At 47.0% G+C, this 13,082-nt stretch overlaps 1 protein-coding gene and 2 long non-coding RNA genes across 8 annotated transcripts in view; 2 read left to right on the forward strand and 1 right to left on the reverse strand.

Annotated features, from left to right (window-relative positions):
- Positions 1 to 13,082, reverse strand: part of LOC105946102 (synaptotagmin-13-like) — a 43,630-nt gene that overhangs the window by 13,147 nt on the left and 17,401 nt on the right. The window contains exons 1-5 of one of the 5 annotated variants that reach the window (XR_004222225.1): positions 10,231 to 10,355; positions 8,263 to 8,419; positions 7,772 to 8,086; positions 6,322 to 6,440; positions 2,009 to 2,065 (exon numbers count right to left, since the gene is read on the reverse strand). Coding sequence is in view for 3 of the 5 variants with exons in the window: in XM_031900471.1 (XP_031756331.1) it covers positions 7,785 to 8,086; positions 8,263 to 8,419; positions 10,231 to 10,245 (474 nt within the window). In the remaining 2 variants the exon portion in view is untranslated. The other 4 variants (XM_031900473.1, XM_031900471.1, XR_004222226.1 and 1 more) reach the window with 4 other exon arrangements.
- On the forward strand, positions 94 to 1,669 carry LOC116410272. 2 transcript variants are annotated; one of them, XR_004222228.1, is made up of 5 exons: positions 94 to 378; positions 709 to 777; positions 888 to 929; positions 1,437 to 1,472; positions 1,627 to 1,669. It is a non-coding gene; the product is annotated as an uncharacterized LOC116410272 (long non-coding RNA). The 2 variants fall into 2 exon arrangements; XR_004222227.1 differs by having other exon boundaries at positions 94 to 777.
- On the forward strand, positions 2,656 to 3,512 carry LOC116410273. The gene is made up of 3 exons (XR_004222229.1): positions 2,656 to 2,697; positions 2,785 to 2,863; positions 3,401 to 3,512. It is a non-coding gene; the product is annotated as an uncharacterized LOC116410273 (long non-coding RNA).

The following is a 13,082-nucleotide window of genomic DNA, read 5'->3' on the forward strand; positions in this document are numbered from 1 at the left end:
TTTCTACTTTCCCACTTTTATATCTAAATCTACAAAATCATTCATTACCACAAACCATATCTGGCACATTCTATAACATATCAATATATATAATAGATTATTATTGGCTGAAACCCTTTTCAATATGTTTGGTTCCCTGGCAAGAGACAGCCCCTTCCCCTTTGAATTCATATCAGAATAAATTCATGTACAGACTGCATTTATTTATACACATGAATGATATCTTCTCAAAAGCACTTTTTCCCCCAGTACTAAACATATCTTTAGTCATTTTGTGCCTTATATAGATCTTGATAGATGATAGGCCGTTAATTCTATAAAATAACATCACTTTGTTTATCTCATTCCCAGGCTCTTCCAGAGACCACCACCTGCCTGGTAAGCAGAAAAGGAGTTGACACCCTACATTATTGTTTGTTTTTATGAATCGCACCTTTTTAGCCCTAAAAATTGAGTATTTTACTAATTACACAATATTTCTGTGATTTACCAAGTGTAAAAACCCTAATAGAAAATGACGCAATCTAAAAGCTGTCAGTGGGAGCCGCGCTGGGCAAATTGTAGCCTTTATTGAATATTTGGCTCAAGGGGTTTCCATGATTTGTATTGTTTGTAAGCACATGGAAATTCTTGTGAAAATGAGGATTGAGGTTTTTGGTGAAAAATCCAGAAATGTGTGAATCTGATTTATTTTCCTCTCTTAATCAGGTTCCGTCGGTTGGATGTGGCATTGACATCTGCCCAGAGCCGCCGACCCCTGAGACCAACATCTGCCAGGTAAGTAGTAAAGGAACTATTTTATTTGCTGAAACTGAGTTAATTAATGATAATGAGCTACAGAACTATAGTAAGTTGATCCCATAACTAATCGTATCGCTCTTCATCAGGAGGAACCAGAGCAGATTGCTGAGCCTGGCGAGGAGATTGAGGTAAGCATAAAGGTGCCCATACACTATAAGATCCGCTCGCTCGGCGATGTCCCCAAGCAAGTGGATCTTCACCCGGTATCCCCACCTATGGGTGGGCGATATCGGGTAGCAAGGAACTTAAAAAAAAATAATCCGATCGTTTGGCCCTGGGGCCAAACGATCAGATTACATTTGTGGTTATGGGGCAGTCGGTTCGGGGACCGCATCAACGAGCCGATACGGTCCCCGATCCGACTGGATTTTCTAACCTGGCCGATCGAGATCTGGCCAATTTCAGGCCAGATATCGGTCAGGCTGGCCGCTCTGTTCTGCCCATACACGGGCCGATTAGCTGCCGAATCAGTCCAAGGGACCCATATCGGCAACTATAGTCGGCCCGTGTATGGGGACCTTTAGGCTAATAGAGAGGGATAAGTACAAATCAAAGTCACTTATCAGCCAATCGGCTTATTTACAACAGAAATCATACAACCTCGCTCATCTTTTTCATTTCCCTTTCTTACCCAGGAGCGCCCAGAAACACCCGGGGCTCAGACTCGCCAGGTAAGAAGGAATAATTGTTTCTGCTCTCTTACACTTTAGCAGCCATATTAATGTCATTCCTACCGTGTCCCTTTGTCATATTTATACCCTGTCTCAAAATCCTCATTACTACATTGAATTGATCTGATCTGGGCCTTTTCTATTTCTTAACCAGGAGGAACCAGCTGAGACTCCCACTGACACTAACACCTGTCAGGTAAGTACAAGGGAAGGGAGACATATTGTGAAAATGGCGCCACTCAGTATTATATTACTTTCCTTTATACAAGTTTTATCTTTTTTTCCCCAAAACTAGGAGGGAGCAGGCGACGCTCTGCCACAGGTAAGCAGCAATGGGCACAATATGTTATGTTTATATGTTGTGTTGCGCTGCAATAAGGAGTTTAACTGAACTGAGTTTAATCCCCTTTTTCTGTATTCCCATTAGGACTGTCAGGAGCCTGAAAAGAGCCAAGATGACGTAAGCAGAAAAAAAACCTTTTACAAACTTTGCGTTCAGTTGCGCTGTGAAATATTTGTTTCTGATCTTCTCTCTGTTTTATCCAGGAAGAACACCATCATTCGTCATCATTCCCCTTCCACCATTGCTATCACTGCAAGGTAAGCAGAAAATAATCAATGAACGGAAAAGTGCAATTAAAGACATTGTAAAGATTTGTTTTATCATATTCTGTACTGATCTGAGTTTTCTTATCTTAACCAGGAGAATCGAAGGGGCATGCCTCCGTGTCAGCCCATCAGACTCTTTGGGGTAAGCAGCAAAGACAATTATATTACAATTTCAATCCCGGCATCAGATCGCCCTACAGAACATTCACTTTAGCATCTTCTCTAGGGAACTGAGTTAATGTAGTTCTGTGGGGCTGAATTAATGGGAATAGTTTTATAGGTTGGGTTAGACTGCAAAACGCAGACTGTCGTCTAAAGATTGTAACTGACTTTATTTTTAATCCCCTTTTCCTGTCTTTTCAACAGCCAACATCATCGGAGGAATCCAGTGACAGTGACCATTCCTGTCACTGTGAGGTAAGCAGAAAATAATCAATGAACGGATGAAAGTGCAATTAATGAAATGTTAAAGATTTGTTTTATCATATTCTGTACTGATCGGAGTTGATCTCATAAAATAATGTTTTCTTATCTTAACCAGGAGAACCGAAGGGACATGCCCCCATTCGAGCCCTATTTTGATTCTGGGGAGTCATCAGGGGAGAGCAGTGACAGTGTAAGCAGAAAAAGAAAACTGTTACAAACTTTGTATTCATTTGCCCTGTGAAATATTCATTTTTCATCTTCTCTCTTTTATAACCAGGATGAACAACTGAGCGAGGAGGGAGCCCCCTCCGAGCTAATCTGGATGAGCTCTCTGAGCTCACTGTTCTTTGTGTGAGGTAGGGATAATATTACCTACTGTACCCATTATATATATTACTGGCTCATTTGTTGGGGAATTGGTTAGTTCTTCTACATTGAATAAACTCACATATCAAATTCTCTTCTTATTTATTAATATGGAAAACTCTTTCACATAAAAAAAACTCAAATACCTCAAATTAACTAATTTGTAAAAAATATGGCACGACTTTGCCCAGGGCAACTCCCATTTACTTCTATATAAACTCACTCGCATTTAGATGGTGAAGTTTTACATTGGAGTTTTCAGGTTTTTTGCACTTAATAACAGACATTTGAGTTTTCGAAGCATAATTCCAATTTGAGGTTCTTTGAGTGCAAAATATCTTAAATTGTGAAAAAAAAATCAAACTCGAACTATTTATAAATTCCCCATATATGTGAGAACCCGACTAAAATGTTACCTAAGATAATGGTACCCCAACAATGAATTATTCCTTGTCCTTTATATATTTATTTCAACATTTTATCTAATACACTGAATTCATATGATAAATCCTTTTTCTCTTCCTCAGGTGGCGCAAAAACATCTGCCGAGCTGTAACACCTGCTCTATCTAGTAGAATTAGGTCTGAAGCAACTGGACTTTTCCCAGTTCATCTTGGAAACGTTTCCCCAACACATCCGCGCGGCTTCTTCAGTTCAGATGGCAGGTAGGGAATTCCCCGGCACTTGAACCCTTGAGGGTAGTACACTCACAGACATCCAATCACAATGGTTCTATTGAACGTATTCAGTTAGGGGTTGGCTGAAACTGACAAGGGTAAGAAGGTGAGATCCAGTCACAGTGGTACCATGATTCTTATTGATGAGGGTGTTAATCCTTCAAAGTACATGCCTGGAGGTGTGAAATGCTGTGAAACCGCCGGGGTAAGGGTGTCAAAGCGCCATTGTATGTTGGTGACAAACAGAGTGAGGAAACGGCTGAAACAAGGCACCACCCTTCACAGCAGAACAAAGATAAATCCAGAACAAGTTTGTTCCTTACTGGGCCTGTGTCTCAATACCACCTACTTCAAGCACAATGGAGTTTTCTATGGACAAAAACATGGTGGTGTTATGGGTTTGCCGGTGTCTCCAGTTCTACTGAACTGGTTCATGGAAAAAGTGGAAAAGAAAGCCCTGGGCACCTTCAAGGGAACTGAAAGAGCAGTACTTGCTTTTTGATTCCCACCGCCCTTTGGAATATAAAACTTGGCGTTATTAGGACTTGACACCATTGGGCTGATACTGTGGCACGCAATGCTGAAGAGAAGGAATACAAACCTCTAAAAGGAGCTCTGAGAACTTGTGGGTCCCCAGACTGGGCCTTTATGGAAACTAAATGAGAGACAGGTAGCGATGAGCAAGTTTTGTCGGCAGGCATGGATTCACAGCCATTGGCTCATCAATAAAGACAGGCAAAGAGACCAGGCCAACACACTTCTAACCGAATAAGTTCAATGGAATCGCCGTGATTGGAAGTCTGTGACTGTTCTGTTCCAGTCGTACTTTGAAGGATTAAAACCCGCATCAATGGGAATCATGGTACCACTTTGACTGGATCTTACCTTCTTACCCCTGTCAGTTTCAGCCAACCCCTAACTGGATACGTTTAATGGAATCATTGGGATTGGATGTCTGTGACTGTTCTACCCTCAAGGGTTTAAGTGCCGGGGAATTCCCTACCTGCCATCTGAACTGAAGAAGCCGCTCGGATGAGTTGGGGAAACGTTTCCAAGATAGACTCGGAAAAGTACAGTTGTTTTACACTTAATTCTGCTACAAGGCAGCCATCGGGGGGTGGGGTAGGGGCACAGGGGCCCATTTGTCATCCTCGGGCCCCACAATAACATCTTAATAACATCTGGTCCCCGATGGCTAGCCTCCTCTGCAGCAAAGGAAAGAAATATGGAATTCAGAAAACACTTGCAAGCGTTGGTAAGTGCATCTGATGCTAAATCAAATAGAAGTCGCCCTTCAAACAGAAGGCTGACAACAATATTAAATCTTTTCTCTTTTTGTAAAGAGACAGATTTATACAATAAACGTTCCATTGTTGTGTGACATTGAGCGGCTCTGTTTGCTTATTAGAGAGACAGGGAAAGGTTGGGGGAACAGGGAGGGGGGACTGGAGTTTTGCTTTGCTGAGACACCCGAGAAACTATGGGGGGGGCATTTACTAACCGGTGGTTTTAGAAACTCACATAAACTCCTGAAAGTTATTTGATTAAAAAAACAAACAATCAATGATTTATTAAGAATCCTTAGTATTAATATCTAAGGAATAGCAGCAGTTTAAATGTAAACCAAATGAAAGTCTATAAGTGAAATCTGATTGGCTGTTGTTGGCTCTGCCCACTTTTCTAAACTTGGGACGCAGTCACCCAGTGACAAAATGTGCAAAGTTTGGGAACCCTGGCATTTCAATAGGTGAAATCTGATTGGCTGTTAGTGGCCCCACCCACTTTTTCAAAACTAAAAGTGCAGTCCCCTAGTGACCAACTGTGAAAAGTTTGGGGACCCTGGGGTTAATACTGTGAGAATGGCAGCAGGTTGAATTTCCCCATTGAAAGTCATTAGGTAAAATCTGATTGGTTGTTCACAGCTCTGCCCACTTTTGGGCATCCAACAATCATCATATTTTCAATCAGACGGACCCCATGACTATGTGCTTCAAGTTTGGGGGGTGCAGCGTCAAAGCTGTAAGTGTGGCAGCAGTTTGAAATTCTTCCCTGTCAATGTCAATGGGATAATTGGGGGTTCAGAGAGGCTCCCCAAGAAGACGGGGGGCGGGATCCCTTAGAAACACACAAACAACCAGCTCCGCTATATTGTGAAGAAGTGTGGGGAGTTTGAGTGTTGTACCCCTAAAACTGTAGGAGGAGTAGCGTTTAGAAAATGGGGGGCGCTAAGAATAAGTGGAACAGTATTTGGGGGTTCCCAACCCAACACAATAAAAGGTACAGGAGACAGGAGTTGGGGGACTGAGTTTACTATTGGCCCAAACATGGAATTAAATGGGGATATTGGGAAATGGAACTCATCGGGCTGATATTATTGCTATGGGCCTTTGTATTCAGTTTCCCGGCCGACCCCCCATCTCAGAACTTCCCTCCTTCCAGTAGGGGGAGTAACATTACACAGTCAGTAGGGGGAGTAACGTTACACAGTCAGTAGGGGGAGTAACGTTACACAGTCAGTAGGGGGAGTAACGTTACACAGTCAGTAGGGGGAGTAACGTTACACAGTCAGTAGGGGGAGTAACGTTACACAGTCAGTAGGGGGAGTAACGTTACACAGTCAGTAGGGGGGATTCCTGCTGGATCAAACCAAAGCAATACTGACGTAGATTATTGATCTACGTAATATTATTACCCCATTTATATACCCCAGTAAGTAGAGTAATGACCCCCACATACAGCTGCCAATATATATATCCATTAAGCTCCCCCACCTTGTACCCCACTGGGGCAATCATAGTCCAGGTACAGTCACTGAAAGGAGGGTAAGGCTTCTGTGTATCCGGGGCTGGAGAAATTCCCACCGGCACGGTCAGAGTTCCGCCGCAGCTCACTGATTGCAAAGAGGGGTTTGAGGGAAACATAAAATATTAATATTGGTATAAATGTCAAAGCTTGGAACTATATAACTAATATAGTGCTCCTAGCTACAGGCTGAGTTATACAGGTGTAATAAAGGGGGTTAACCTTTATCAATATTAATAATTTGTATTAATTGACATTAATGACAAATATTAATAAATATGCAGGATCAATGATTAAGCCTTCTGATAGACTGTTAGTGAGCAATAACTTACACACACACAAGTAATAATAGAATTAAATAGATTTACTTATCTTAGTATGATTAGTTACAAGTATAGCCAGTTCTGCACAATTCAGCACAATCGGGGAGCCCCACAACCTTTGGCGCAAGACCTTCAGGTTCCCGATAACCAATCGATGATCCAATTGTCCCGGCACTCGTTCAGGAGTCCTAGGCGAAGCTACTGACCCATGGTGGAGGCTCCTTTTTATACTAGAGTTCTTAGCAAAACCCCCAACACCAAGTGCTGACTTGTGTACAAACTTTTGTCATGAACAAAATCTATTAACTAGACTTTGTAGAAGGCCTTATTTGTTGCTCAAATAAGTTGTACATAAAGTGTATTGTCTATATGCTGTCTGTTTGTTTATTCCAAGGATATTTGCTGGGTAACAATACCTGTGTTTACTGTTTACCCAGCAATATACAAAAAAACAAAGACATTGTACCTTGAACAATAGCTGTCCCAAAATCTGCTGCTTTAACTTGACTCAAACCTAAGATTTGATTCATATGTCAAAGCAGATGTATATTGTAAATCATTATAAAATCAAAATAAAATCCACCGTGCTACAACAGGGAACTCTGAGTATCACTCATGTATTATAAGGGATAATGTACCCCCTACTGTAAATGATAAGGATATTAGCAGTCACTGAGGGGTTCTGTGCCCATATAAAGGCACAAGGCTGCAGGCTGAGTTATACAGGGAACTCTGAGTATCACTCATGTATTATAAGGGATAATGTACCCCCTACTGTAAATGATAAGGATATTAGCAGTCACTGAGGGGTTCTGTGCCCATATAAAGGCACAAGGCTGCAGGCTGAGTTATACAGGGAACTCTGAGTATCACTCATGTATTATAAGGGATAATGTACCCCCTACTGTAAATGATAAGGATATTAGCAGTCACTGAGGGGTTCTGTGACTAAAGCTTGACAAGGATTAGGCTGCACATATTTTTGAGCTTCTATACCAGCCCTTTAGTAGGGAATATCTGTGCCCCTGAAGATGCCCTTGCAGCTCCCCTTCTGCTTTTCTATTAGTTTACACCACATACACTGGGCAGTACTTACCTTCTCAGGAGGCCTAAAGTCCCACCCACCGAGCTGCTCCAAAGGGAACCCCTAGATTAGCCAGACTCAGGGTGATTTCCCCGGCTACCTGGTGCCTGGAGTAGCGGTCACAGTGCCTCAAGGTGAGTGTTAGCTCAGCCTCTACTCGTTCCTCCTCTGATAAGGGGAACAGCAGAGCCTCGTCCCAAACTGTATGTGGGGTCCTATTCATCAGCGAGGTCTGGGCTTCTGTTTGCCCACCATTGCTGGTGAGAGTGCCCCCAATGTAGCGGTGACTCCCAGGCTCCTCCTCCTTGGTAAGTGGGCAACCAACAGCTGAAGAACAACACAAACAGGGCGACTGAACATGATGTATCTGCTGCTGACCCACCAGAAGAGGACAGCCCGGACCTGGCAGGGCATCATTATGAGGAGAAGGGGCTTGAGGGAGATCTGCTGTACCTACTGACTCATAAAGCTGCCCTACCCTGAGACCCTCCTCACCAACCTACCTTCTAGGAAAGACACACACAGTTCTCTCTTCTGGTGGTCGTACCCCAGGGAGTAGCGCAGCTTTGGGATGTGGTTGAGGCTTTGGCTGAACTTCTCCACATATTCATTCTCAGGGGCCAGAGGGTGAACCAGCTCAGTGCGCTTGTATATACTCATCTGTTGGGGAGAGAAGAGCGGCCAAGAGCCCGTCAGAATCTAATCCCCCCCATTGTAAGCAGCAGTCCTGCCCTGCTTTATGGCTGAGATTCTAGCTATCTGTATAACAGAGCATTCTGTCACAGTGGCACAGATCCTATCTGATCCCCCCATTGTAAGCAGCAGTCCTGCCCTGCTTTATGGCTGAGATTCTAGCTATCTGTATAACAGAGCATTCTGTCACAGTGGCACAGATCCTATCTGATCCCCCCATTGTAAGCAGCAGTCCTGCCCTGCTTTATGGCTGAGATTCTAGCTATCTGTATAACAGAGCATTCTGTCACAGTGGCACAGATCCTATCTGATCCCCCCATTGTAAGCAGCAGTCCTGCCCTGCTTTATGGCTGAGATTCTGTCTGTGACATGCAAACACTGTAATGGGCACAACTGCCCAACATTCTGCCCCACCTTTCACCGGGTGCAAATGACACTGGAATTATAGACAGAAAGTTCCACCGATCTCCCTATCTATGTCTCAGGAATGCTAATGCAAATGGGTGAGCAGTGAAAGGGTTAAAAAATGGCTGATCCAATGCTGAGGCTGAATGCCCAATGATCACAAGGACACTGTGTATGTGTTGACTAGAGTACAGGAATGGGATCTATTTTCTGGAAACCCGGTTTCCACAAAGCTCCACATTTTAGGAAGGTTAATCTACAACAATTTGGTCATTTGGCATTTGGTCTTCATTTTTTATTATTTGTGGTTTTTGAATTATTTAGCACTTCTGCGCAGCGGCTCTCCAGTTGGCAATTTCAGGAGCTATCTAGTTGCTAGGGTCCATATAACCTTAGCAACCACGCATTGGTTTGAATGAGAGACTGACAAATGAATAGGAGAGGGGCCTGAATAGAATAGAAAGATAAGGAATATAAAGTAACAGTAACAATAAAACTGGAGCCTCACAGAGCAATAGGCTTTTGCTGCCGGGGTCAGTGACCCCCATTTGAAGAGGCAGAAGGCGGCAAATGATTCCAAACCTATAAAAGTTTTAAATAGATACAATTGTGCATGTAGAACTTGGTTCTGTAGTCTCTCCCCCCCCCCCCATTGAGTCTGCAGGGCAAATCTAAATTAACAGAACCCTTTACCCTCTATTTGCGCTTGAAAAACAAGAACAAAACATTGCAAACCTATTTCAGCAGGATCGGCCTGAGCCTCAGCTTCTAATCCTATGGCAAGGAGTTGGGGTTCACTCCCAGAAGCCCTTTCTGAATCCATGTCCCCCGGTATCTTAATTGTATACCTTTAACATAAACTGCCCCCCTATATAGCTCAGCCATTGCACCCCCAAGCTCCCCGGTGTTGGCATCCTAAAATGGGTTAATTCCATAATGAGGGGAGCTACACGGAGGGTTTCACCATTCACGGAACATGTTGCTTGGAAACTGTTCTGTCTGAAGGGCCCGCAGTCTGATCGCCTTTTGAAGTGATGTTCTGGGGCCCCCGATTGCCAGCGGAGCTCAAGGGGCTTCTGGGTTTGCAAAAAAAGACCAATTGCAAATTGTCTTAGACTGTCACTGGCTACATCATAGGAGTTCATTTAAAGTGAACTATTCCGTAAAGTCATTTCAAAGGTCAAATGAGATTTTTGGCTAATTAGGCCACAGGGGCAACGGGTTTAATTGGGGGGATTCAATCACTTGGCTTCCAGGCCAAAAGCCCAGGAATAACAGGGGCCAATGAAGGATGATGATGGAAATGTCTATGGTGAGAGTCCCTAGCCAATGGGATTTAATTGTGTGAGCTCCAGACTGTGAGGAGAAAGTACCGGTACGGGCAGCATTCCATCTGTAATCGAGGTCCCCGAGCGAGTGAACACCCTGGATGACCAAGCCGAAGTTGCTGCAAAGAGTTACAGTTCTGCTGTGGAAAATGGCAGTTCTGTTGCTGGGAGCTGCAGTTCAGAGACAAGCCAGGAAGCTGCTGCAAGGCACGCTGGGACCCAGGAAGGAAGTGCTGCAAGGCACGCTGGGACCCAGGAAGGAAGCGCTGCAAGGCACGCTGGGACCCAGGAAGGAAGCGCTGCAAGGCACGCTGGGACCCAGGAAGGAAGAGCTGCAAGGCACGCTGGGACCCAGGAAGGAAGCGCTGCAAGGCACGCTGGGACCCAGGAAGGAAGCGCTGCAAGGCACGCTGGGACCCAGGAAGGAAGCGCTGCAAGGCACGCTGGGACCCAGGAAGGAAGCGCTGCAAGGCACGCTGGGACCCAGGAAGGAAGCGCTGCAAGGCACGCTGGGACCCAGGAAGGAAGCGCTGCAAGGCACGCTGGGACCCAGGAAGGAAGCGCTGCAAGGCACGCTGGGACCCAGGAAGGAAGCGCTGCAAGGCACGCTGGGACCCAGGAAGGAAGCGCTGCAAGGCACGCTGGGACCCAGGAAGGAAGCGCTGCAAGGCACGCTGGGACCCAGGAAGGAAGCGCTGCAAGGCACGCTGGGACCCAGGTAGGAAGCGCTGCAAGGCACGCTGGGACCCAGGAAGGAAGCGCTGCAAGGCACGCTGGGACCCAGGAAGGAAGCGCTGCAAGGCACGCTGGGACCCAGGAAGGAAGCGCTGCAAGGCACGCTGGGACCCAGGAAGGAAGCGCTGCAAGGCACGCTGGGACCCAGGAAGGAAGCGCTGCAAGGCACGCTGGGACCCAGGAAGGAAGCGCTGCAAGGCACGCTGGGACCCAGGTAGGAAGCGCTGCAAGGCACGCTGGGACCCAGGAAGGAAGCGCTGCAAGGCACGCTGGGACCCAGGTAGGAAGCGCTGCAAGGCACGCTGGGACGCAGGAAGGAAGCGCTGCAAGGCACGCTGGGACCCAGGAAGGAAGCGCTGCAAGGCACGCTGGGACCCAGGTAGGAAGCGCTGCAAGGCACGCTGGGACCCAGGAAGGAAGCGCTGCAAGGCACGCTGGGACCCAGGAAGGAAGTGCTGCAAGGCACGCTGGGACCCAGGAAGGAAGTGCTGCAAGGCATGCTGGGACCCAGGAAGGAAGTGCTGCAGGCTGTGTTGCTATGGAGGAGGCTGAGGAGGCGCTGAGAGAGAGCCCTGAGACTGCTGCAATGGCCCAGGTAGGAGCAATGCCCCTGTGTGATGGGGGAGAGACAGCTGCCAGCAATGGCGCTGGGAAGCCAGAGACTGTGGGCTCAGCTGGGCCCAATCAGAACCAGATAATCAGGGCCCTGAGAGACATTAATATTCTGGAGGAGAAAAGGAACATTTTGGAGGGGAGTATTGATAACATGGCGGCTGGACTGGGGGCCTTAGGGGGCACAGAGAGCTAAAGCAGTTCATAAACGTGATTATATGAGTAAGGACTTGGGGGACAGTGACAGTAACATTACCAGGGTTCTGGCAGTTATAGAGCCCCGGGGAGAGGTTTTTGATAATCACAAGTGATTCCAGGAAATGGAGAAAAGTGACCTGAGAAAGTGGTTCAAACGCTCTGCTTTTCCTAAAGGGACTGTGATTCCTGTGGGTGGGAATGTAGGTCCTTCATGTGCAGATTCCCGGCATCCATTAACTGTTTCATTGCCAGACACTAATGGCAACATCAATACTTTGTGTCGGGTGTGAGTGCAGTGTGGCAAGCCTGCTGGGAGTACCGGCGTGGCTGCAGGGAGTACCGGCGTGGCTGCAGGGAGTACCGGCGTGGCTGCTGGGAGTACCGACGTGGCTGCTGGGAGTACCGACGTGGCTGCTGGGAGTACTGCGGGTGGGAATGTGGGTCCTTCGTGTGCAGATTCCTGGGATCCATTAACTGTTTCATTGCCAGGCACTAATGTTAATATCAATACTGTGAGAGTGTCGGGTGTGAGTGCAGTGTGGCAAGCCTGTGGGGAGTACCGACGTGGCTGCTGGGAGTACCGACGTGGCTGCTGGGAGTACCGACATGGCTGCTGGGAGTACCGACGTGGCTGCTGGGAGTACGGACGTGGCTGCTGGGAGTACTGGCGTGGCTGCTGGGAGTACCGACGTGGCTGCTGGGAGTACTGGCGTGGCTGCTGGGAGTACCGACTTGGCTGCTGGGAGTACTGACGTGGCTGGTGGGAGTACCGACGTGGCTGCTGGGAGTACTGGCGTGGCTGCTGGGAGTACCGACGTGGCTGCTGGGAGTACTGACGTGGCTGCTGGGAGTACCGACGTGGCTGCTGGGAGTACTGGCATGGCTGCGGGGAGTACTGCGGGTGGAAATGTGGGTCCTTCGTGTACAGATTCCCGGGATCTGTTAACTGTATCATTGACAGGCACTAATGTTAATATCAATACTGTGAGTGTGTCGGGTGTGAGTGCAGTGTGGCAAGCCTGTGGGGAGTACTGACGTGGCTGCAGGGAGTACTGACATGGCTGCTGGGAGTCCTGCGGGTGGGAATGTGGGTCCTTCGTGTGCAGATTCCTGGGATCCATTAACTGTTTCATTGCCAGGCACTAATGTTAATATCAATACTGTGAGTGTGTCGGGTGTGAGTGCAGTATGGCAAGCCTGCTGGGAGTACTGGCGTGGCTGCTGGGAGTACTCATATGGCTGCGGGGAGTACTGGCATGGCTGCGGGGAGTACTGGCATGGCTGCGGGGAGTACTGGCATGGCTGCGGGGAGTACTGGCATGGCTGCTGGGAGTACTGGCATGGCTGCTGGG

Source organism: Xenopus tropicalis, chromosome 4, assembly GCF_000004195.4.
Source record: "Xenopus tropicalis strain Nigerian chromosome 4, UCB_Xtro_10.0, whole genome shotgun sequence".
NCBI classification, from domain to species: Eukaryota; Metazoa; Chordata; class Amphibia; order Anura; family Pipidae; genus Xenopus; species Xenopus tropicalis.